This window comes from Neodiprion fabricii, chromosome 3 (genome assembly GCF_021155785.1).
Source record: "Neodiprion fabricii isolate iyNeoFabr1 chromosome 3, iyNeoFabr1.1, whole genome shotgun sequence".
Classification (NCBI taxonomy): domain Eukaryota; kingdom Metazoa; phylum Arthropoda; class Insecta; order Hymenoptera; family Diprionidae; genus Neodiprion; species Neodiprion fabricii.
This window is the reverse complement of record NC_060241.1, coordinates 25653762-25681636: the sequence shown is the minus strand read 5'-3', so window position 1 is coordinate 25681636 and position 27875 is coordinate 25653762. Positions and strand designations below refer to the sequence as shown.

Genomic DNA, 27875 nt, shown 5'->3' with positions numbered 1-27875 from the left:
CCTTTCAGCATAAACATGCCTAAATTGTGTAAGAGGTAAAAATGATGTTCGAACGTGCATTATTTGTCATCTCCTGAAATTTATTTTTCAAAGGTCACTCTCATTTTTTATTAAATGAGAAAAAATATTCAGTTCGGGAATTTTTCGGCATTTTCTGAACGCTTTCAACATTAATTTTTGTAAACTCAGAATTGTCAAAGTGTCGAAAGCAGATGAAATTTTCGTGCTAATGCTTTTGAAAAATTAAAATTTTTTATGAATTATACGTGATACTGTAGGAATATTAATAATTGTAAAATCTGAGAATAAAAAAAAAAAATAACTACCATTACCTGAAAAAGTTTCAACAAAGTAAAAAATGGTGAGGTCAAAACCTGCTCGTGTTGGCACGGAATGAACCATACGGCGGCCACGTTGCGTCAATTCAGGTATGAGACTCCATCGTATAATACCTATTTCTGCTTACCTGCGGCGCCGCTCGTGTCAGCTAATTTCCAACCGAGGAAGCGGCTTCGAGTGCCGACGCACCCACTCCCGGAAGCCCCTTAACTTGGCCGGAAGTATCGCTTATAGAGCTACGCTATTCCGACAAATGATCGGCCCGCAGCCACGCGTCGCGACGCCGCTTCGTTGACCGTTGTTCGTGATTCCCGCGATGCGTGTAATGCTAACGATACGTACACACGTGAATCGATACGCAGGTGTGAAATTTTTTATTTAGCAAATTTGTTAGTGACTGAAATCCTCTAAAAATCATTGTGTGTAATTGATGTTTTTTGCGACGCACCTGCCAAAATGGGATTGTTGAATTGGCAGATGAATACGATAATTTCATCTAGTTTAAATATAGCACACACCTTGGACTTCTAAGTATATCGTCATTGTAGAATTGACAACACCTGAGACTCGTGACCTCAGATATTTAGCCTCGTAAAATCGCGAAACACGTGGTGAAGTCAGCGTGCCAACAATGCTCAGACGATGATGATAATGATAAATCGCTAAAGAATAAATGTAGCCTGTACAACTAACACGTGTCCGCATGCCATGTACGTATACCTTATTCCGGGGATTCCCCGTTTGTCCTTTGCTTCACAGAGGAGAAATTGGACGGTAGCGGAAGCGAGTGTAATTCGGTGGTGCCAAAGAAACGTAGACGAAAGAACGGGGTCGAGGGGGATGAAGACGCGGTGATGATGTACGACGACAACGGGGACGAAGAGGACGAGGAATTTTCTTCCTCGTCTCGGTCGAGTTCCCTCCTCCAGTTCGAGACCTTGGAAAGAAACTGCGCGACGACTTGTCGAGACTCACCGTCGAGCTACAGTTTCGACTCCCTAGACTTTGCGAATCGCAGGCCGAACGGCAACTTCGGCAACACGTCGCCGGACAGTCTGGAGGGTCGGAGTCTCGACAGCGACACAATCGTGACGAACGGCACGTCGAACCACGTTGGAGAACGTCTGGCGAACGGTGTGCAAGGTAAGATCCGTCCCTATCGCAGCTTCGAGAGCCTTGAGACTTGCCAAAAGTTGGAAGACCATCGGCTGGTCAACGGTGGGTTCGCCATTTACGCGACCAACGAGAAGCACCGGAATCTCCGACTGGCCGGCGAGTATTCGGACGACGAGTACGACTACGACGACGACGACGAGGAGGAGGAGGAGGACTGTGACGACGTTGGTCTGGGGCGAAGACTGTCGGCACGTGACAGGGACTTTTGGCAGGGTGAAAATGGCGGGGATATAAGCGAGTTTAATTGTAAGAAGTTCGAGGACAGGCTCGGCTTTGCCGAAATTCCATCCGGCTACTCGACCTCGATGGACCGTCGGAACATAATCGATCTTCGTGAGATCGGTATTGAAACGAAGCGCGACGCCGTCCTCGAACTGAGGTCTGGCCAAACTCTCGGCTCGGCCGCTCTGCTGCAGAGCAGGATAAATATAGCGAGCGGCATGGGTCGAGGCGGCGGAGGCGGCAGTTGTGGCGGCCAACAGGGGTGGAGCGAACAGGGTTTTAATTTTAGATTCACGGATAAATCTCAGAGCGTGCCCAGTCTGGCCAGCGACGTCTCGACGCACGGTGCAGCGACACGTCGTTGCAGCATTTCCCCGTCCCAGCTCCACTTCGAGGCGCAGGACTTCGAAAACTTTGTACAAGTATCCAGCGTCCCCGTCGGACTTCATCTCTGCGGGCTGGCGGCCCAGAATGTATTTCGGTCAACGTCCGAAGAGCCGGGTGTTGCCGATCACGAAATGGCGGAGCTTCCCGGGTGCGAGGAAGAAGCGACCTCGTCCTCCTCCCTCGAGGAGGAGCCTAAGCGACAGGTAACGTCGACGGTCAGGACGCAGGACAGGGCCGAGACGAACCTGGTCTTGGTCCCGGTCCCGATGACGGATCTGCAGGTGGATTCCATCGTCGACGAGGCGATCAGACGCCTCGAACGCGAGGACGAGGCCCGGAAGCCTCAGGAAACCGGCCAGCAGCGTCCGAGAAGAGTGAAGAACAACGCGAGCTACGAACTCGCCCAGCACTTCGAAGTCGAGGATTTCGCCAGGAGGTTACCCGTCCCCGAGGGAGACGCCGAGGTCCCGAAACCGACGCCGAGGCGTCGCGTTCGCAACAACGCGAGCTACGAGCTTGCTCAGCAGTTCGATTACGTCAGGGCCTTCTCAGGACAGAGAACCTTCCAGCGGATGGACGCCTGTGACGAGCTCGAGGAACCGGGAACCTCGGGGCTCAAGGTCACCGACCTTGTCGAGGAGATGACGAAGAGCTTCGCCGGCACCGGTTCCGAGACCAATCTCACCACCGCCAACGGGTTCGGACCGCCCGAGGCCAAGGTTTACTCGAAATCGAGCGAAAACGTTGCCTCGGATCGAGGGAGGAGCGTCCCGGTTAGTGAGAACCACGTTCAAGGTCACGGGAAGATTTCGGAGGCGAAGAAAAAAGCTGGCAACGCGATGTTGTTCAATCGCGACGAGAACGTCGAGGGGGAATCGCTTCTGAGTCAGATAAAAAAAAACTTGGATTCATTTTCAACGTGTGGAGAAAGTGCTAGCGCACAAAAATTCGACGACGAACCAGACCTACCGTATTTCGAAAATAAATCCATAGCCGCAACCGTAACCGATCATCGTCATCATCATCACCATCATCACGATCATCATCACAATCCTAACAGTAATAATCAAACCGATGAAAATTCACAAGAAATCAACCAATCGGAGGACAGTGAAGGGGAGAGTAAATCCGCAGCAACGAATCGCGAGAACGAGGACGAAGGACACGTCGAAGAGGAGGATGAGGAAGATGAGGAACGCGAGGAAGTCGAGGTCAGGGTCAGGGGCGAAAAACGGAGGTTAAAATTGAACGTCAACGCGGCGAGTGACTATCTCGGTAACAGCGGCGGAAACTGCGGTGCAGGTGGTAACGCGGTGGCGGATATGTTCATCACCGGAAAGCCATCGAGCCTCGAATCGTCGTCGTCAAGATCGGTGAGCAGCACGCCGAACTTGCACAAGATGTCGTTCATAAGTGAATTTTACCCGGAACAAAACGTTACGACGACGCCAACGTCGGCGACGATGACGAACCCGGTTCACCAGAGCTCGGGTGGTATTTGCTGCAACGACGATCCGTTCGTCGACGACATCGACGAGGGAATCGGCAGCGTCAAGGACTACGACAGACTGTTTCTTCACGGTTCGGTTAGGTCCGAGTCAGCCATTGGCATGACGAGGTTCTCCATGGACGGGGCTGCCGGAAGATCGGAAGCCGATGACCATAGACGGGACGACGCCGGTGTTGGGATCGGAACAGGGAGCAGCGGCGACAGGAATACGGAGAGGCGATCGAGGGCGGGCAGTTCCACCACTAGCGGAAATACCAGCCTTGGAGAAGGCAGCACGGCCAGTGAATGGCCGCAGAGACCAGAGACCGACAATGTTTACCCCCCACTTCTGCAAACACAAGCCTCAGAGCCGCTCCAGCGGATCACCAGTCTCAAACGGAGTGGGACCGTTGAGGCAAAACAAACCCAAAGCAACGCGACTAGTTATACGGGTGTCACGACGCGCGATATGTCGTCAAAGTTGTCGTCATCCGGGGTGTCGGCGGTGCATCAACACCAGCAGGACACTACCGGATCCGGGAAAATTCAGCAGGAGAAAAAAAAGGGTCTCGGTGGTTTTCTTCAGAGGTTTTCGAGGCTGCGGTTTAGTGGTCGTTCTAAAGTGCCGAGGTCAGAGTTGGTTAAGAAGAGCGCCAGTGCCGCCGAATCGAGACCTAACAATGTTAACAAAGTGCAGAGTAAATCAGTGACGGATAATAGACAGACCAACGAGCCCGAGTACGTTATCATACCTCTCCATGGACCAGCAGACGAAGAAAGAAACGATCATCCCGCCGTCGTCGAGTCAGCCTCGCCAGAGAATACCGGAAAGTCGACCGATGTGCAGAGGAGCGGTTCAAATTTGAGGTGACTATTGTGTTTCAATCTATTCCTAGGATATTTTCCTGCTCGACGCGAGTTCCAGAACCTAAAATTTATGTCGTTTTTTATGTTTTTCCTTCAGATTACGGTACACGTTGACAGGTGTAATTATAATCCGATAGCCTAATTTTTGAGTTCGAAGTGCTGTGTTTACATCGTCATTGTTTATCGTACATGAATTTTTTCCCATCAATTTCTCAACGATTTTATTTTTTTTTTGTTTTCACTATTTACCAAGCTACCCGTCCGTCGATTCAAACACCAATCTTCACTGTTATCGCGCATCGCGAACTTCATGCGAAGTGTGACTTCGCTGAGGTGCGATAGTAGAATCGATTCATTACACAATGGTCGATCAGTCTGCAGCTAAATATATCACTGTTAAATTAAATTGGAATCAGTCAACGAGGCGTAACAAACAAAATAACCGAATTTCAATACAACTCTTCAAGCCGATCCGCAATGTCATTCCCACCGCTCTGCAATACCACGCACGCTTTGTTTTTTAACGATGCAACTGGGTTAGTGGTACATGTGCGGCATCGTCTATCGACTCGAAGTAGGTACACCGTTGTCTTGCACTAAAATCGGACCCGAGTAAATCATCGCTGAATAGTGGACTCGGTTTCAATTCGTTCGTATCTATTACGTACATCGGACGCTCCCGGCTGTCTTTTTATCCGGAAAATTTTAGGTCATCTTGAAACTGCTGATATTGCGGGAAACGCGTGGTAGAATAAGAAAAACTCGAGCCGCACTCGCCACCGGTGAAAATTACGAGGTCGATCCAACAACGATTGCGTAACTGTATTACCCTGTGTCACGTGTGACACGTACAGTCTAGAATCAGCTGGGTACTGTAACGGTAGCCCCATTCTCACAGGAATCAAACGTAATTGGATGACGAGCTTTTGAGCTTTCGTTATTGTTGTACCTCTTTAATAAATGATCGTAAACCGCGCATCAGTCCTTTCCGTATCAAATAATTCACTCGGGGGATGAACAATGGCTGATACGTGTACGTTACATACAAATCCGCATCGTTTTAATCATTATTTGCATCGAGTTATTGCTTTGAAAAAAGAAATCGGGAAGATACGCAATCGTCGGAATTATCGCGGTGATTTCAGCGCTATTTTCATCGTCCACTCGCTTTTCCACCAACATACGATTCTCGAGCTTTAGTTACGTGATGTATATTTACATTTGCTGCATAGTTTTCACGAACGTCAGTTCGCCGTTAAAACTTGTGATTTACGTATATAAGACTTTTTCCTGTTTAATTTTCGTAAGATTTTGTACCAATATTACCATCGCTCGAATTTTGAATTACGGTATACACTGTGTCATTCAAAGTCAACAGTTCAAGCATACTCTCAGGATATGATTTTATCATCATTTATATTGCATTCGAGTAAACCCGGTATATAGGTATATAGGTATAATAAAGCATAATATCTGCACTTTCAGTGTAAAATCAACATCTCACGGATTCATAATGTATACAAAAATGAGTCCGCACAACAATTTCATTAGATAAAAGATTAATTCAAGTGGTTCCTTGAGTACTCAACCGCAAACACTACTATCTATGCTTACATCTCGGTCTTTAACCTCATACCGGACATTATTTAACTATACAGACGCTAACGCGCGACACGAATTTAATATTCCAGCATAACAGTCTTGCGAATTCTTTCTAAATAGTCGAGGACCATTTTTTTTCTCATTACACTGAAAATTATTTCATACTAGTAAATGCCTCGATCGTTTGAAAATTTTTCTTCTCTTATTTTATTTCATTATTTTTTTTTTTTTTCACTCTATTTCATTTACTCGGTAATTATGGAAGCGGGTCGCTTTGTGTTTTATTGTTTCGCGTATTATCGCAGATATGTTTTTCTGATGTTGATATTTACTACCGGGCAATAAATTATCGTCAAATGAATAATTTTCGGTAGTCAGTTAATTATTCCTACAATAAATTGTAGACTGTAAATATTTATCCATAATACAGAATCATTTCGTGGTATTGAAATTAACTAATCGTAAGAACGTTGCGGTGATCACGTTCACGGGCTGGCGACAGACGCGAGTGAAAACCGAGAATAGTCAGAAAATTGCGCTCGTTCTTCCTCCGTTAATCGGCATCAGGCTTCAGTAGTTACAATGTGTTATAAAATTATGACAAATTTAATAAATAATAGCGGCATTCTACGTCCGAAAATGTTATTTTCTGAGCGCTGTGTGTAACCGGGTTTTTTTTTTCAACAGCATTGTAATTTTCCCTAGGCTGGAAAGTATCACTTGAAAACTGAGCCGTATAAAAAATTACATGTGGAAATTCTCAAGCGACCGTGATACTTTTTTACTCATTATCAGTGTCTAGCATACTCGCAGACTTATCTCACTCACTGTCCGTAGAACTACTCAATATCTTCTCGTTAAAAACACTTGCCAGATGGTTATTGGAATCATTTGAACGTCTTTCCATTTTTAATATTGAACTATCGTTTTTTTTTTCTTTTTTTCTCTAGGCCTTCGTTGAAAATGAATAATAACATGCACACGTTGATACTTCAAGCTGAGTTATGTCCCTGTCATTTTGTTCGACATGGAACAATGCTCGGTAACACTGTTGTTGATTTTCTGCCAGTATTTGAATTCTTACGTCAAACAGTTTGCAAATATGTTGTTTTCGCCAGACCAGCCAAGTTTCACGTTAATCCTAATCCCCCTCCCTTTTTTTTTACTTAATATTTGGATCTTCGAAAGCGAATTTCGTAACTATTGCAGCCTCCTAAATACTAATCTTTTCGTTTAGTAACGGGAATTTCATTTCTGAGTAACTCGCACGTGAATACCTTTATGTGTATGTTATATTTGCCCCGAGTTAGTTTGGGGTACGGCTCTCTGAATCTTCAAGACGTGTTAGGTGTACAGTCTGCTGGACAATCTTCCGACAGCAAAACGGAGGTGGGAATAATGAAATTTTAACGAATGTGCAACTAAAATCGGTGGGATAGTAATGGATATGATTGAAACGTCCCTTGAATCTAGAAATATTTGTAGAAAGAAAAAAAAATTGCGCATTTAAACTGTACCAGAGTCCAGCTGTAATGTCATGGCCTATTTGTTTTTGTAAAATATGAATGTATTGCAAAGAATTTACTTACAGACATTGAGTACAACTCGTCAATGGTTTTAATAGTATACGTAACGTTTGAACAAACTATATAATTTCGACGATATGGAAAAATTGCAATTACCGATTGTGGGATCGTCTGAACGAAACAGACAAGTTTTCAACTCGGTATCTTCAATAATTTTTGGAGCGGACTGTACACCCGACGGATCCTTATAGAGCCGAATAAATATTTACCGGGCAAACATACCACGATATGCCTATAGCCTAATGAAGGCTACGCCCAGAAGGTTCACTGCTTCTTGAAAGAAATATGAAGAAGGAGGTTAGAGACGCAATTGCAACTAGGGCGGTTCTGGGTCGAAGCGTACAAGGGTGTATAAGGGTTATTGATGTACGTAGGAACGTGGAATCCTAAAAAGGTCAGGAAATTTGACGAACAATATGGAGTTTACGTTGCGGGTTTGACTATTTCTAACTTCTAACCAAGACTTCTTGACTCCCGCGGAATAAGGGTAAATTTTTAACTCGTTTCACTGTCGTAAATATTCAAAATTCATTTTCAAACTATGGTTGCAGAATTTGAAAATTCGGGAAGTTGGCTTATGTTCAAAGATTTATTTAATTTTTTGAGTTAAAGTTGAGTTAAAAAAGGAATTTTTTGTTTGATTCGTATCTTTTGCTAAATCATCCTGTCTAATTGAAATAATGTAAGCTTATTGTCACTTATCTTTTGCACAGATCGTGCGTATAATACAACGAATTATAATACACAAAAAATGGATGAGAATAAAAATCACAGCAGTTTACAATTTAAAATCACGATGAAAATATACATGATGCATAAGAGATTTGGTTAGATTTTGGATACGAATGATAAAAATTTGGTAGTACATTAGTGGAAAGGTTGAGTTCAAAGCTCCTTCTGCAAGAAAAATGTCTTGTATAGCATAGTAGATGTAAAAAATCAATTTTCTATACTTACATTGATGACTTTTTGAGGAGGTTCCGTAAATCGATCCGTTTAAATTTCTTAGAAGGGTTTCATGCGGTTTTATGTGGACTTTATGCAGAAAACAGTCTTGTAAATAAATGAGAGTTTCTATCGCAGAATAAAATCGAAGGAATGTACCAAATTTTTAATCACTATAACGCGATTTGAAACGAAGCATCGACATTTAATTGTATGCCTTTATCTGTAATTCCAATATTTTTCTATTTGTAGGCTTTTGAAGATAGCTTCGTAGTTTACGAATACATAATGATATGACAAATATAGAATGTAGGACTGTCCCGTAATGAAAGCACAAGCAGGGTGTCTACTGCTCCTCAAATATCCTTAAATCCTGGAATTATACTGAGAAACAAAAACTACTCCTTGAGTCCTGGAAAATTCCTGGAATACTTTGATTTATCCTGGAAAAATTGACACAAGACATATTTGATAAATTGTTAAATTTTTATAGCAGTCGACGGACCATGCAGTGGTTAGCACTTCACTTCGTATAGTATACAAACTGATATATACATTTTTTTCATTCAACATCTAACCAATTGCTCCTATCCTTAAAATTCATAAAACAATGAAATTAACTGTTCCAAAAAACCCTGTGATAGTTTTAAAATCTGGATTCACGATTATCATAGAGTAGTAGACAGTGCCTTCGATTGTCAGGTAGGCACTAGCGTTGTGCGATTAACCGATTAATCGGCATCTATTGTCAATCTATTAATCGATAATTTCGGTTGATCTTATTTCCAATTGATCGATTAATCAACGGAAGTTGCCTCATAATCGTTCTGCAAGTCAATCGGTATACGAATCGAAAAACCGATTAATCGATTCATTGTAAAAACGATTAATCGAAGCTACCGATTAATCGATTATTCGCACAGCACCATCAGACACCCTGAACAAGGTATATCGAGTTTTGGCCAATCGACCGCCTCGAGGTCGGAAAGGCTGAAAGTTGTATAGTTCCAATTTGTAAACTTGCATGCGTAGGAATTAGTTTCAGGGGCTAAATTAACGAGGCACGTTGCTTTTGTCCGCAGCTCGAATTCGCGGTCGGCAATTTCCAGCAAACCACCCCTGCCGCCGCAGCCGCCACGAGCGGGGGCGCTGACGGCGCGGCCACCCTCAGGCGTCGGGACGCGCCGACGCGCCGCGACGGACCTCGGCAGCCCGACGGCCATCGAGATGGCGAAAGCTCGCGCGATGCAGGCTGGCTCCGAGCGCCCCGTCGGCCTGCTCGAGACCGACCTCGACGCAGCCGACGTCGCCGACGCCTCCGTCGACCACCAGGTGGGCGTCGCGACGCCCGCGGCTTCGAACAACAAGAAAACCCGGAGTCTCCTCAACCTGAATCACAGTCGGGCTGTTCCTGGCGGACGCAACGTACTTCACGCCCCCCAATCGCCGGGAGGTACTAACGTCGAGGGCGCCGTTTCCTGCGGCCACCAACGCCCCCACAAGTCCATGGAGTTCCTCCTCGACAAGGAAAACCTCCACTTCGTCAAGGTCAGTACGTAAACCCACCCAACTCCCCGTTCAATCCATTTACCACCACCCTTTATATCGCTCCGTCGTGCATAATTTTTACCACCCTGTACCTAGTCGGATACACCCTTCTCTGCTGTATCCAAATTCTCGCACGTCTTTTAGCATTTTCGAAAGGATAAAAAAATATTGTCGAGTATATAGAGATCGTCGCACGTCTTCTTTTTTTTTTTTTTCTTTATTAAGAAAATTCTTAGACCCTTACGGTATTGCGCTTATTTTATGCAGTACAGTCGCAATTCACCGGTTCGAACGAATTTCCTCGGTTTACTGACACCGGTGTACTTGGAAAAGTCGAGTCTGTTAAACTGCGGTGAAAAATTACATTACGAAAGACTTTTGGTTATCGATATATTCTTTCGAGGGTCTAAGAAAAAGCGAACTTGTAAAAACGTACCGTGCACATTCTTTCGGAAAATCTTCCGGAAATAAAGCCACCGTTGAAACTGTCCTCAGAGTACAAACGTTTTCTAGAAATTTGTCGGTATGACAAATTATTGTACAGAGAAGACGCATTGACGCGTCTGTAAATGTACAATTAGAGAAGTAGGTGCCCTTTCATCGACTTAATTCGACTCTGTACCAAATGTTGTAATAACGCAAAGTTCGTCAATATACCTCGCTAATCTGGCACAGTTCTAAGACTCGGTTTTACGATTGGTAGGATGGACAGTTAAATGCAGTACGAGGTTTGTGATATTGTATGTGTGCGGCGTAATGGGGTCGCTGCAGCGTTTTATGGCTTTTGATACATGTATAATGTACGTAATGTATAAATCTGTATTCGTGTATGGCCGAATACACACATTTACTTATAATGCATATGATATATGTTATGTACGCTGGTTAATGCTTCGATACGTGGTTTAACGTCGTCCGCGTAATCCATACGTCGAGTCTGCTCGCATCTTGAATTCGTGAAAGGAAAGTACCAAAGTGTATTATTATATGTGTATACATACACGTTCGCTTTAACAACGCGTTTCATTCATTCTCGAGAAGGTGAATTATACGAATCGTTTATTCATTTCTTACTCTTTATTAATATGTTTTCCGTTTCAACTCTTTCCCTTTAATGTATCTCCCATATCATCACTAGAGTGTATAAGCTGGAATTATAACACGTAGTCTACGATTTATCTATTCACCATTCACGCAAGATGCAAATTTGAGCGGATAAACTATTTTTGAAACACTGTTAACCGATATCTTTATTTGCGTATCACACTTGTGACTAATCATTTTTTTTTACTGTTTACATTATCGATAAATACTGTAGCTGAAGCTTTTATCTATCGCTGCGTAATTGTTCCTATCGTAAATAACGATGAAACGGCGTTTCGCACGACATTTGTCAAATATTACCGTTCTAGCGAATCCTTCAAATCATCATTAACTATTTTAAAAAACAATTTTTCACGATAATGCGTGCTTCAACTATATAAATGTAGTTAAAAAAAAATTACCGAATGTAGGTATATTGACGAAATACGTGTTCTGAAATTATCGTGAAATTTTATGACCCTTTTCGAATGGTCGACCAATTCTGCGTATGTTTTGTGTAACCGCGGTTGTTTTCCCGCTTCTTATCTCACGCTTCTTTTCTAAAGATACGAAATTCAACGAGGTGACCCAGAGACCGGGATTCTTTGGCCCTTGCGAAACCGGCGCTCCTCCACGTAAGCGAGAGGCACTACAGCGCAGCTGTTAAAGCGAAGTGCTTTAACGAGGAAATGGGTTAAAACTGAATTCCATTAATTGAAATCCTCAATTACTATGGCCTTGTGCGTGTCCGATCTGCAGGGTGAAAAAGTAGCATTCGATGCGTTCATTGATTTTAATAGTTAGTCTCCGTCTTCGTATTTTTCAGGCTCTGCTAAAAAATCGCACCATTTTCACATCCAAATCGATATCGCTGTTGTGAAAAAGGAGACATTTCACCATTTCGATATCCGCAAATTGATTTTGAAATGAGGAAAATTCATTTCTTCCAAATTGTGATCGCAAAAAGGTTTTGAAATGACTCGAGATACCTGAAACTGACACGTGAATTAGATCAAGCAAATTACTCGCGTCAAATTGTGCGATTCCGACCCCGGCTGTTTAAAGCCTTGGTTGAAAAATGATCCCGTACAAGCTTCAGCAACCGGTTCTGTATGCAGTAAGTATACGTCGTGTCAGCACATTTACCGTCAAGGAGATCCTAAGTTATTGTCAGGATAAAGTGCTGGCTCAACTTTTTTGTGCAGTGTAGATTGTGTAGTAGGATTGAGATTAGCAGTTGAAATGTCACAGCTGCGGAACAGACGGAAAATGGGAATTTCCTCTTTTCAGTTAAATACTGCAGCGATGGATCTGTCGTTTAGCTAATTACTTTCAGTCGATAAAATTATCGAGCTCGAGCAGGACGGGTTGAATTAGCTCATAATTATGGTGCAGCGAAAGTTAACGGACGTTCGAAGACGTGTTGCATTTATCGATAAATCAAGGAATCGCGGAATCGAAAGCTAGGAAAAGAGAAAAAACGTTTTAAAATCTTCAGCAGTGTTGTTTGCGTCAAAGACGGTGATTTGGAAAAAGAACGACATCCCTACTGTGTAACAGAAATGATTCTGACCAAGTTCGAATATCGGATCAAGCAACAATTTGAGAAATGGGTTTATAATAAAAACATTGGAAATGTTTAAACTCTTATGTTTTTCGTCCGGTTTTAATGTTTTTAGGCTCGTTTTGGTCGTTGAGTATAATTCTCCACAAATTGTCTGAAAAGCATTCACGAAATCTTGTATTACAGTATATTTGTAAAATAGAAATGAAATTGTCGATGAATATTGTTGTACCGCGCTTAAACAAGTGTATGTTTGGCCAAATTGGAGAACTTTTTTCAAACGATCTGCGCGGTAAATAAAATAACGTTTACAATTAGATCCAACCACAAAAACCAGAGTTCAAGCATTTTGAACAATTTGGTAATATGTAAGTAAGTTTTTTCAAATTGTTCGCATCGTGACTAATTGTGCCATTTGAATTTGCTCAAAATCATTTCCGTTGCACAGTAGAAAAGAGGTCGTTTCATTTATTTTTACCATCACTGGCACAAATGACACTTTTTCAGATTGTTGGATCGGTTTTTTCTCGTTTCCTGACTTCCGATTCGGACGATGTGCCTTGTACGCATCATCAAGCAGTCGCAACGTGTTCCTCACCTGCGTGTTAACTTGACAACAGGATGTAGCCGGCTGTCACCCGTTATTTCCTGCCGTAAGTGCAATCTCCGTCTAACTGCGCCTCCTCCGCGGGTTGACATATCGGGCTTATAATTTCCCGAGATTTTTCGACGCAAACGCGACGACGCTATTTCGAAGCCAATCGATAACACGTTAACAGCGTGGTAATTGGTAATAAGAGGAAACCTATAACTACGTACATACCTCGACTTCCTACACATATCATACCGCTTGACGAGTTCGTGACGTTTAATTCAACTCGATATCTCCCCCAATCGGATCCCTTCTCTCCCTCGACGTCAATAAACTACGATTGATGCTACGCTTCTGCTGCTGTGTTACAGCGGCATTTCCACATAGCAGTCCAAATCAATTGTTCAACTCCGATGACGATGCTTCGCTGGTCGTCATCACGCAGTCTTGTCACGCAGTTATCGCTCAATATCACCCCTTTATTAATACCGCACACCAAACTCCCCAAATACTCGTAAACAGGTATACCTTGTACAGGTTTTCTGAAGTTGGAATCGCGATGTATAGGGTAATATCCCCCCGTCACTCTGCGTGTCCCGAACGATATCCTGCAGTACGTACGTCGGGGATTATGCCATCAGGGCAAAGTGCCCGCATGCTAACTCAATTTCCCTTGAAACGTATAACCGTATCCTGTATACATTTTACTATTGCAGCATATCGATCATCAGCAACTGACGGGACAGTCACAAGTTGGAATGTTGGCCAGTTCGTGAACATTGACATTTAATAACTGACTCTTTTCATCGATATGAAAAACTTACTTCTTCAAATAGTAATTATAACCTACCCGGTGACCGCCTGTGTATTTTCGCCGGTGGTATCGAAGCGCGATCAAGTTATAGATCCACGCGGCCGAAAGGGAATCAACAGCAGGAAGCTTGCGGTAGGCAGATGCATTCGTTGCTTGTGTGCTGAGCTAGAATTCCAACCGACCGAGCCGAAAATACTGATGGTGCAGGTATAACGCTGGACGCAGCTCACGATCGGTGATTTGCGGAATATTGCGTCGAATCGATGATTCCAAATCCACAGCCTGCAGGAATGAAATGGCTAAAATACCATAGTCGCAATTCTCCGCTCTTATTCGTCATCCGCGTTCTCTTGTTAACCTTCCATTTTATCCGGCTCATGGCACGTATTTCATTTCCATAAGCCGAATTACACCTTCGTTCATTCATCCATTCTTATACTTTGATCTGGGACACGGCGTGCACCCAGAACGACTCAAAAGACTCAACGTCACAATACGAAGTCTATTTCACTTCGATTTGTACAAATTGATCCAGTTTTAAATCTGCTATAAACTGACATAGATATACTTAGCTCAGGTGGAGGAAAATTCAGGACTCGAAGTACTACGCGTGCTACTATGCATTATAAAAAAATCTCAAAGCTCCTCGGATGCTGCACCTGACATCAGTGTTTTTCAACTCTTATTTATTCACGTTTCGAGATCCGCGCCGACTCGGTGGACGTTATATTCGGAAACACGAGTGGAAAATGCGTCGGGTATCTTTTATGCAGTGTATGTACCTACTCCCTAAAATTGGGGACCTCGCCGGGAACCGCTCTTCTCGTCGGATCTGACCTAGTTCCTACCGGTCGTGCTATTAGTAGGTTGTTGTTAGGTGGAACTCTCGTCTTCTAACCTCCCTCTCACTCGCGTGAGGAAACTTATCGAATAAACAGTTCGGCGAAACGTGATCCAACTCCGAAATTCTTCCGAAAGGATCGCTTCTTTTCCTCGACAATTTCAGCTCGACTCAATCTCACTGTTGGGTCTGAACACAAGAAACATCGGTCGGAAATATCACCTGACAGGTACTCGGTCATCCATCAAAATTCCCAGTGTCCTGTACTCCGGTGATACATCATTTTATTATGGCATTGCTCGAAGTCGGAGTATATGAAATCTTACTTTTTATACGACCTGAAGTAACGTTCATTAGTGTCCTGGGCTTCCGGCTAACTTCTTTTCGATCCTAAAAAAATGCGAGTTCGATTCGAATACGAATTACGTGACAACGACTGGCGATGCAGCCGATATGAGAAATTCGGAGTCGTTGCGACATAATTCGTATTCGAATCGAACTCGCATTTTTCTTTCGTCACCAACAAACAAGTTAGCCAGAAGCCCAAGGCATTAATGAACATGCACAGAGAATAGGAAACTGCAAACCCTCAAACTTCGCTCCTTTGCTTTCCTCTGCCCACATTTCTCGGTATCCTGACATCTAGGCCAGGGTGCGGGTGATAAATTTGTCGAAAGGTTCGCGGATCTCTGTATACGTATAGAGCATTTTTCATTCTCTCGCTTTATCCGCGATATGAACAATGTTCCTGCCTACATGCCGTATTGATCGGTACTTGACTTGTTCCGGCGCCTCGCTGTGGGCACCGTACGTCGGTAGTACTGTAAGTAAGGCATGGAGCCCGCACTCCGTAGTCTCTTGTGTCGTGTGTATGGATCCACAAGTACAGATATCGTATCTACCGTGGAGTGAGAAACTTGAAGCGAACGGGTATCGTCTAGAGGTTCAAGTATGGACGGTCTATGTGTGTCACGTGTGCAGCCTGTAGGCGCGTGGCAGGTTTCACGCGTGGGAAGCGCGATGAGAACCACCGTATACGATTATTTGCCTCGGTGATAATCTTTGCGTAAACCAACCGCAACGCTGATGCGTGATGATTTCTCACAAGAGAGTTGGAAATTCGTTTTCGTATCACCTTTGTTTTTTTGTTTTTTTTTTGCAACTATCCGAGACTGAGAATCGATGGGAATTCGATGGACTGGTTACGGAATTATTGTGGTGGATTTGGTATTTTGAATAGGCAAGTCGTTACGACTGTTTTAGAATAACCGCAACGAGTTTCTGTGAAAATGATGGTGAATTTCATATTCAACGCTAATCAAACATTTCGCAACACACAATGTCTTCTTGCAACGTATGAAGAATAAAAAATGTTCGAAAAACAACAATTTCGCAACGAGTAAACCTTGAATTTATAAAAACTTCTGGTAAGCTAAAATGTTTGTTCTCGTACTGGCGAATTTATATGAGCCATTCCGCACCAAACCGATCTACGGATGCCCCTCAATATCGACGATTATTTTTATTTTTAAGTATGATGTAGAATGTGCAAGAAAGTCATCTTGTACCGGGTTTCAGATTTTATAGACCACGGGTTTGATTTTTATTGCTCTCAAAAACACGAAAACCATGTTTTCGAATGAATAGCGCCGATCGATTGGCTACAAATTGTTTTCATAAATTCTTTATTGAGGTACTAAATTTTTAACACATTTTGGTTTAGAAGCTACATGCGAAACAGGCAATTGAAAAGCGAGAAAAAACGTATAAACTATAAATTCGTATTTTTGAAATTTATATTCAATTCGATATTTCTCACTTTTGAATTATTTGTTTCGCCTGTAGCTTCTTGACGAAAATTTTCCTCACCTTTTATCTTGATCTCCAAATTTTCAATTTTCAACAAAGAATTCACGCGGAAAATTCAAAGTCAACCCACTATGACTATTCATACGAAAATTGAGTTTTTGTGTTTTCGGGAGCAGTGAAAATCAAACCCGTGGTGCAAAACATGTAAAACAGAGTGAAATATGATTTTTTTATACACTCCACACCATACTTGAAAATGAATAAAATCGCCGATATTGAGCGTCAGACGTAGATCGGTTTGGGATGGAATGCCTCATACATCATCGTCAAATTCACCTTCATTAATATTTGCATTTTTATCCACCTTTCACACACATTGCCACGTCTCGTTTTCATTTCTGTACTTTTCTTCGCCACGGCATAATAAATTGTACAGCTAATTCGACCTTGCCCGAACATACATAACTCCATAGATATGAGCAACTCGCCACGAAGAAGGTTATTCTTAATTGCAATCACGAACTCTGTCACATTGCAGAGATTAAGAGTATTTTCGGGTGAGTTAGTCGTCAAAATCGAATAAACGCGTGTTTGTATATTTGAATGCTTTTCATAGTTTCCATGACTCACCGTCGCGCATTGATTATGGATTGATGTGGAATAAATACGCGTGCCGTGACCGTATTTTACGGCTAAGAAAACGTACATTTTCAGAATCCAAAGTTCACCCGAACAACTCAAACTGCCAATTTATGAATCATGACTAATCCATGTGAATACGCATGTATATTTAACGTACACAGATACGCGCATAATTGTTACATACTTCCCACGAAAATACGTGGCTATTGTGGATATTTGACGCGTTGAAATTTCACTCTCAATGTACGTATACCCGTGTTATGTATTGTACAGCAAAGCCCGATGATTAGAGGCTTCGAAGATTTAATATGCAATTAACTTGTTTTATATTCTTATTTTTCATTGAATTCGCAGAATTTTTTTCCCCCCTCGCGTAAACATTTTGGCACAAGAAAAAATTCAATTAATTCGTCGGGGTGTAAAAATATCTTACTCGTATATAGCATAACGTTTATGTCAGTTATAAAAAAATTTCAAACGTAATCACCCACTGCGGAATATGGTTGTAATAATAATATTACGGACAAAGGCATGCCTTTGAATATATAACCTATACATTAAAGAGGAATTCTCGTGTTAAATTATTCAGCAGTAACGATCAGAAACTCTGAATATTTTACAGAGGGCTGTTCACATGCGGTCAGAGGAAATATGGAAAAGCGCATTCCATGTATCGCGAACAGTAGAGCGAAAGCAAACGCGCGACAGAATGGAAAGCATGCTGCAGGGTTCTTTATGCTCACTCTCTCTCTCTCTCTCTCTCTCTCTCTCAGGAAATTTTGCTGCTAATATATGTGTATACGTATAAGCAGTCGTTGCAAAGGCGGAGGAAAGCTTTCGCCTGTGAAATTGTGCAGTTTCGATAATGCGGACTGTGAGGATGGCTTAGGTATATTTGTGCACATTTCGCCCGCAGCCTGTGGCGGATTGAAATGATCGCTTGAGATGAAAAACGAAAACAGTCACGTGGGCATGCAGGGAAAGAGGCTCGGGAAGAGATGTATAAAAATATTTTCTCAGGCATGCGTGTATCATGTGAGTGAACCAGCGCCAAGGACGGTGGGAAGGCGCACAGCGTAGGCGTCGCGATGCAAACTGCACGTTTAGCTGTAACGCGTCGTAGAAAGTTGGTTGTGAGCAAGGCGGAGGGGAAAATGAAATTGGTATATTTTCATAAGCGTTGCGGATCATTTGAAAGCTCGATTCATCAGCGAAACGCTGTTTTCTTTTTTACCTCTTTTAACAAACGAAGCTGGGTTTGCTAAAAATGGATATCTTGTATTAATTTTATTACGAAACAGACGTGCGTCGAGTATTTGCCAAATTATTATATTTGTAAGTCAGGGAAATCTATTTAAAAATGCAAAATAGAAAATACTGGCGTTGTAAACAAAAGCTTAGTATCTAATCCCGTCAAATGAGATAAAGTTGAATATTTAATGATCCCAACATGGCGAACAAATGTCTTCGAGAAAATCTGTAGACAACCGTCTTCCGTATAAAATCCTGCAATGAAATCGAGTCAATGAAATAAAGCACCGATATCTAAGTATTTAGAAAAAGTAACGCACGACAATCTCGTAATAAAATTAATAAAATCGGAGATAGCCGCTAGAAGCTGCAGCTGTCTAACGTTCGTCTATAATTGAGGGAGAGGAAGTGCTTTGATATCAGTTACACTTTTAAATTATCGGTGGGCTTTAATGAGTCGATCAACGAATTCCCAAGACTGATAACGAGTTGAGTGATCTACTTATTTTGTGAGACTCGACGCGTGTAGACCTGGATGTCTGTGAGGAAAACCTTAATTATCTAGCCAAGCGATACATTTACTTACCGTCACTAATTAAATTGTCTCAAATATCAATGCCTCACACTGCAATGAACGACTGCCGCTGAACACACAGACTAAATTACACTTCGCCGAAGCTTGTATTCGGATTAGTTACTTTCGAGGAAAGTGTCGATTTAACATCTGTTCAATCCGACGTTTATCAGCTAGGTAAAGCACGGAAAGAATGCTCGCTGTAAAATATTTGCACCTTATATTTAATTTTGTTTATAAATGTACATATTGAATCGTGTATTTCAAATATTAAACGAGACGATAAATTCTTGTGTGTATAGCGACTGCGAAAAAGGCCTTCGGACGTAATGTATTCCCGCATAAGGAGTCAGCGATCATACATAGTTAAAACTTGTTCTGCTTAATGGCTAAGCGTGTGTCATTGAATCATCGCTCACAATCAGTTATAATGATTGTGCTAATGCCAAAACGTTTTAACGCAGGAAGAGACTATCCGGACTAGCTTCCTCTACCAAAAAAAAACTCTTTAATAATTTAATTTATCATCCAATTCACCAGCGTCGGTAATATTAAAGGCATTGAACTAAAAAATCTACGTGCCATGATTCAAGTGTACATTTTTACTACGTCGTTGTTTAGTGTTAGGCGATTATTATAAGAAAATAAAGCGCGTGTTAGTTTACTATTTAGTAGTCTCACGGGGATTAGAATAAAGGAAAAACGGAATTGGAACTAAAGTTCTCTCACATGGAGAAGATGTAACTATTGCATGAATGTCGCGTAACGGTACGTGACTTGGGTACGAGTCGGTTTATAACTCGGTGCCAGAAATACAAATTTGTTTAATAAGTTTCGTTTCTCATCCGACGTCGATTTAACTGATAAAGTTACTCTGCCGTTTCGAATTTCAAGCATTTTTAAATTCTGAACCCTGCAGAAAGCTATAAGCATGTATATTCTGCAAAGCAGAAGAATGCATGCCAAAAGAAATTCTATGTCGGGTTCAAGTTGCCGCTATATTGTCGTTCAAAGAGTCGTTAATTATTTGCAAGTGCTAAAAAACGGATACACGAGTATTTGATAAAAAAGTATTTTTCAATCAAACAAGCCGATTCATTCTCGGATCGTCGTTTACTGATGTAACAAGTACGAAAAGCGCGTTATGATTTTTTACGCAATGAGATTTTTCGCTAATGAAACAAGAAGTCGGATATGCGTAATTCGACTCGATCAATTCTTCGCATTATCGAACGTACGTGCAACGTCAGATTCCTACGTCACACGTCGACAGCTTAGGCAGGTAATATATCGCAGTCATCTTTTCTCGATAGCAGAAATGAGATGTCGAAAATTTTGAACGCACGGATCAGCCGTTCGTGAAAATACGTTATACTTATACAGTTGTAGTAAAATAAAGGTATTTTCTGTTCTCATCGACTGTTATACAGAAACGATACTCGTGCAGCATACGATACGACACGCCGAAGCATTCCACCGAGTAAATATCTGTGCGAGGAGTAGGAGGTTACATTTAACTAACAACATCGAGCAAGGCTAAATTGTTCCTAGTAACCGTCCCATTCCGTCTAATCTAAACTGTATAAACTCTGATCTCGCTACTCTGTAAACTAAAATATACTGCGGGAATCGATCCTCGTCGGAACGTGTTTATTCCTAATTAACTTTCATCCAACGTATCGATACTAACGAAGTTTAGGGTAACGGGACTTTGAAAGAAAACAAAGGGTATGCTGCAGTGGCGGATGACAGCCGTGCCCACGTTTCTCGGTTTATACACAACGATATCGTATACCTACCCGGTGCTTCCAAATTACGAACAGTTGTACGAGCCATTCAGGTTTCCCAGTCGTCATACAATTACTCCAGAGAATCATGAAATTTTTCGTTGGTCAGGAGTTTTTGTTCTATTCCAAGGATATCGAGGTTGAATTGAGATGTTCTGACATTAGCTAATTTTTTTTTTTTTTTTTTCAAAGCTCCCGAAGTTGTCGATGCACAAACTCTCCGGATTTGAACTCTGAACTTGTTTCCTTTGCGGAGGGTCATTAAATCCGATGACAAATCGTACGGAAGCGGACGATTTTCTGTTTTAAACGTATCTTTAATGGGGTTTAAGTCATCTTTGAGTAATCGCAAAGCGCTGACGTTACCGTAATACATTTTGTTGACGTTTGAGTGTACACTGGGTACACTGCAGCAATCATGTGGAGTGAATTGATGCGCAATGTGTACAATATACGAGACGTCACATGGCCCATCAGCTGTAATTCGATTTCTTCGTGCTTCGTTCGAATGAACTTCTCCGGTATGGAAAATGTATCATCTAGTATCTATGACTCGACACAGCGATGTCACTCAGTGTTGTATCATCAATAATGTGATTCCCATTTTGTTATAACTATACTAGTGAAGACAAGCTGTACTGCCAAGGTTGCAATCCTTCGACAAACTAGGCAAAGCAGTTCTTTGCTAACAAACAAATCCTCGATTCATCATCCGTGTAACAAATGACAAGTTTTTAAGTTAAATCAACGTCATCAACATCGTAGTCGCTGATTTTCAACTCCGCGAAGTATATACACTGCATCGCAAATATCCTAATTTTCGGAGCGTTCGAAAAAGTGTTCAAAAATTGTCTTCTCTCCAATATTGTATCAGTTACAATCCTACCGATGGTATTAGGATCCAACATCGATTTCCGGACTACCTTAAATGAAAAGACTTAAGGTAATTGCAAACAAAAAAGGCACTTAAAACATCTCCGTGCGTGTAGTACAACAATATGGTCGAACAGTGGCGATGCCAGGCAATATCACGTATCGGCACAGGCAAAGTCTAATGGTGTCAGACTAGGCGGATTAGCTGTGCGTTGCATAATGATGCGCGTTCCCTTTGTATGACGTCATTCTAGCATACCCGATGGACGTCACGTACTACTGGATAAATAATATTTAATGAATGTTTTTTTCTTTTACTTCAAGTTTAACATGCGTCTACATAATTCAGGCCAGCTGCAACAGCTGCTGCACAGTTGATTCATCTCTGAGTATATTGTATGAACCTATAATCAGAGAATAATAAAATATGAAGAGTGACGAGAGCGAAAATTTACCAGGTTACTTTCCACTCGCCTCGTTTATCTTTCCTGTTTCTTGGTTTTGTTTTCGTCAATCTATCACCGCGCTTCTCAGGATCGATCGGAGCAGTCGAGCAATTAGCTAATTGACTCGAACGCCATGCAATGCCGGTGGAAAGGAACCAAACGGGTCCGTAACGGTCATTGCTGAGCTTATTATCTGATATATATACGTACATACATGTGCAGATTATAGCGGAAAGGATCAATTCGTTTTTGTAATATCAACTGAGTAGATCCGTCCTGCAGTGAAGAGCCAGTCATCCAACCATGGGGAAATTTATAAGTTAGATAAGCCACGATCGGCGTATTTCCTTCTCATGGGCGGACGGATTTGATAAGCAGATTGCTGGTGGGTGGGCTCGGCGTCTTGTTAACGTTAATAAGCCTTCGCCAAGTTATTGCAGACTCTTGCAAAGAGTTTACAGGGCGAATTTCATCCGCCTCTTCTCGGTCTTCCCGAATGATTAATTACACGCTTTTGAACGCGCGCTAGTTTTCATTCCGACACGTCGTCATCGTTTTTTCATTGGAATTGCATACTGCAATTTCATCGATGTGATAATGATACGGGATGGATATTGCCGATGGGCATCGAATGACCAGAATGAGTCAGCGGTCACTGTTTGCAGCGAACCGATGTTTGTTCCAATGTTTTCTCGCAAAACATACAAGCACCCTAATAATAGCGAGTGAACGCATATCTCTACACAGAGACGCATGAGTCAGACACGGGGAATGCCGCGGTGTAAACCTAACAAAATTACCGCAAAAGCTGTGTAGGTAAAACGTATAACCGAAAGTTACGTTGGCCAAAAACTAGGCTAGTACGAGCATGCGATAGGTAATTATAACGCGACATAAGTATACTCGCTGTATCATCGCGAACGACGAAACTGAAACAGAAAGTAAAAGTAAGAGTTATTAGTAACATTGCCTTGTACGTATACCTGTATATCCTTCTTACGTAAATGTGTAGGAACGAATTGTATGATTACCGGCTGTTTCAGAGTCCATATCGCGGTATGTTTAGGGCAAAAGCACCGGTGAACGAACGCTTTGAGAAACACCCCCAGCGCATGAACAAACATGTTTTATTCACTGGATATAGGTAAACGTTTCCGTAGTCAGTTCGTTTACTGTGGAGTATTCCCTAACGTACTGTAGAGTGTTCCCCATTGTAGGATCACATTGGCTCAGCATTTTCCAGTGTAAGTAGTAAAACAGTTCATCCGGGTCCCATTTGGCCAACCAGTTTGTTACCTGGGAACAGTAAGCGAGTTATTCGAAAAAATAATTAGGATAAGGAGTCCAATTCCGAAGCACAGTTGACTCACTTTCAATCCGTCTGAGAAAGTGCTGCTATCGGAGATGAAATTGTTCGGAATATGTTACGTAGTCGGATTACTCGTTGCCATGTACATGACGGTGCGCCGTAACTTTTGATTGGAAAATAGTATCTACAACCACCCGAGGAATATGTAACAATAAAACGACATTAATAACGGCGCGTCTCCTGGGTAAGGTTACGTCAGATATTCGATGTACGTATGACGTAAGTGAATTCATCACGCACAAAACTCGCTTGTGGTAGGTATGCCGATGTTTACGGTGAAATAGGAGAAGATCGAATAACGTCAAATTTGCTATATGTATATTGTATACCTACGTGTACTTCGTTATTTTTCGCCCGGTATGACAGATGGTCTTATTTATATGCATCTTAATGGAAATTTTTATTTAATTGCAAATCTTCAACCGATTGATCATTTCGTTGTGTAGGTCATGTATTTTACCATGTATAACAAGGCAATGTATCAACGATAGATTTTCCGTTACTAACCTATGCATGTAACGAAGAGTCCAAAAGCATTAGCACGCTTGTTGTACTTATGAAATGAATTTATCGAGGATAAATGTATTCATTCACAGAGTGGAAAGTAAACTAATAAGATGATTAATGTTGTCTATTGAACGAAAGCACTGACATGTCAGAGATAGAATGTCCTTGCTCTTAACCGACTATATAATACACGTCACCATTTTATTGAACCTAAACAATTTCATGCTTTTCTGTATCTCCTCTGAACTTCGTACAACACCAGCGCTTAAATAACGATACTGGTCTCAAGTACTTCAAAAACATGATTATGTCAGAAACGTTGATCTTCTCGACACCGCGCGTGAATTACATGATATTCGCACGATTGTTGCACTCTGTGCCTTGCAAACGCCCGCTATATTTCCCTGCACGATTATAACATCACTTCAACTACCTCTCACGATCAACTGCGAACAGAATATCAACGATGAGGGGACCGCCGGGGCTGAGCGACTCCAAAAACATCCTCAAGTCCAACATGTGACAACCCGTGTGAGTTACAAGTTGAACATGCAGGTTTAGCAGACCTATGCACGTATACATTGTACACGCGAGGAAGGAAAAGCCGTCCGATCTTTCAGTCACGTATGTAACATCCTACATACATTGTTCTTTTATCGGGTTCCTTCGCACTCGGTTCGGTGAATGAAACTCGGTAAAAAGTGGTCATCTTTCGTTGGAATCAATCGTTTATCGAGGTATCAGAAAACACTGGGTAAGTGAAAATTCATTTCGTTTCGTTCGATAGCTACATAGGTAGGTACAGTTTCAATTCATAGATCCTCTTCGGAATAGGTTCATGCCTTTTTGAATAATGCAGGAGTACGACGTTGGTATGATCAACCGGCGCGTAGTATGAATACCCTGGAATTACCCTGAGACATGGTAGCGTGACTGAAAACGCGCGTTTGGCTAACTCCGTTTCTTCATTTCCCGGCAAATCCAACAGTTTGAGAATGAATTGCTGCAGAGTGGGCGGGGTCATGGGTGTAGGAATGACTGGAACATCGCGAAGCAACGCGATCGAGAAACAAAGCTCAACGGCGCGAGTTGTCCAACAGTCGTAATTGTAAATAACTCTGTATGTTCTTTACGGAATAAATTGCGTGCCTTGTATACTTGGAAATACTATAACCTCGGTGATATAAAAGCCGAGTTGCCAAGATGAAATATAGCTATTGTAAAGGTATAATTGAATGTCCCAAGTCGGATTCAGACTCCCTTTATATATGCGTACAAGCTTTTGCTCTTGGCATGCGATGAGGGTCCAGGAATTTGCCGAAATTAGATACACCATTTTAAGGCAAAATGCGAACAGTCTTGAATAAGATCGATTTCCGTAGCCATATACTCGAGGTTTGAGCGAAGCAATAATTTTTTTATTTGATATAATTTTTTTAATTTGGATAAATTTCCTTCAGGTAACTTAATTCGTTAAAATTCATTAATAATCATTTTTTTTCTTAGTATTTATTGACAATTCACTTTGATTCAAGTGAGTTTTAAAAAATTCTAACTCATTCTTTTTTATTCCCTGTTAGTTGGAATTATTTTTTTTTAATTAAGATTTATTTTTTCTCCCCAAAGGAATAATTCTTGGACGATTCAAATAACCAATTCAAATCAACTTAAATTAAATTTCCGTAATTCAGTTATTTCTCAATTAATTCTCATTATTTCAATTGATTTTTAATAATACAGTTAATTATCATTAATTCTGTTATTTTACATTCGTTCAGTTATTTCTAATTAATTCACTCGACGCTCATTAATTCCGGTGAATCATAGTTAATTCACAAATCTATCGACACATCAATACCTCGAGTTATTTCCCCCTCGCGAAAATGGCTGACCCAAGAATTTTTTAAAGAATTTGATCATAGCGGTGTGAAAATTTTATAGTATGATAATATAATTATTGTAGATTATGGACATTTACGAAACGAACAGTATGCGAAGGAGTTATATTATTCACATATATTATAATGCGAATGCGACTTTGGAAAATAATCAGTAATTGGATATCCGGAAAGATAGTATATGTTTCAAAGTAGCGTGTATATAATACCTATCCACGTAACATGAATTTGCATTTGTTGTATCGTCGTCCAAGGTTAAACCTGTATTTAATACATACGTTGAAAGACAAAACCCGGTATAACATGTTGAACGTTTCCATCGAAACAACATCGGTGCATTTTTTTTCAGCAGCTTCAAACAACGATTCCCTTCATTCATTCGTTACCTTCGCTCGTCCGAAATATTGAATAAATCAGAATATCCATTTCAAAATTCACCCGATATTAAATTTTGCTTCTGAACAAGGTTATACGGTCTCTTTACGTTTCATCCAACCGTGCTTTGTCAATCGCAAATCTCGCTGAAATTATTTCTCGGGTCGGGCTTATACGATTGAAATTCTAACAAATGTTAGATAGTGTTTCTTTATCGTCGTGATTCCGTCGAGGATTTGTTGCCTAAGTAAATTGCGGCGCGTAATTTATTCGGATGGTAAACCCGCCGAGTTTACTTTCGTCGTATATGCCTGCACAGCTATCTCAATTCAGCGGGTCGAAAAATGTTAGAAACAACAAAGTCATTCCGATTCATCTGCTCGTACACACGTTTTGAACAGCGAATAAATATTCACCGACGTGTGTTCGTACAGAAGATGAAATAATTATATCTTATATCTGAGATGGTCGTTTTATTTCGGTCTTTCTTTTTTTCTCTCTTGGTTTTTATCATTTTTGTTTTTTTCTTACCTCTTTTCTTCCTTCAACCCCGACTCGTAGAATACGGGGGACCTAAAATATGCGTTGAAGAAACTTGACGTAATACCTGCAACACGTTACGACCTCTCAGGTCTCCGACTACGTTTGCAACTCGAGCGAAATCTCTGCTTACGCTATGCCAGCTAGTGAGGTGCGTTCGTTGTACACGCTGAGTGTATTATATGACACTCACAGGTGGCTTGCGAAGTTTGTTACGTTCAATTTTCTTTACACGCATGCATCACTTCAACCAAAAGGCCGACGTCTCTTCCCTCGGAGGGTTTGATTGTAATTTTTGCATTAAAATGAACAAGTTGCGTTCATTTTTAAGCTTACGAGATTCTCTATTCACGAGGAAACACCCGATTATCACGAATCTAATCGTTAAAATTCTGGATTCTGTCTTTTTCGTTTTTTGTTTGAAAAGTTTAACCATTCGATCGGAATATGGTTCGAAATTTTATCTTCGACGGTATCACCAGCCGATGAAACAACCGAAGATGAAATTGCGCCGTCATGACGACGTGCCACAGTGTAAATAATTTCTAACGGTAGACGTTACTTTCGGTTGAAATCACGGCGTGAATTTTATCCTATATACGTAAGATAACGCAAAAGCCTGAACTAAAGTCAAATATCTTGTGTGAACTCGTCTGCATTCTCGTGCCTGTAGGTATAATTTTTTTTCGGTCGAAGGGAAAATGGAACCCTCGGAGCCGGCCGTAAATTCCGTAGACTACTCGGTCTAC

At 41.6% G+C, this 27875-nt stretch overlaps 1 protein-coding gene across 5 annotated transcripts in view; it reads left to right on the top strand.

Annotated features, from left to right (window-relative positions):
• Positions 1-27875, top strand: part of LOC124178888 — a 75752-nt gene that overhangs the window by 22603 nt on the left and 25274 nt on the right. For all 5 annotated transcript variants that reach the window (XM_046562663.1, XM_046562662.1, XM_046562666.1 and 2 more), the window contains exons 4-5: positions 1099-4480; positions 9696-10161. In XM_046562663.1, coding sequence (XP_046418619.1) covers positions 1099-4480; positions 9696-10161 — 3848 coding nt within the window. The remainder of the gene's footprint in view (positions 1-1098; positions 4481-9695; positions 10162-27875) is intronic.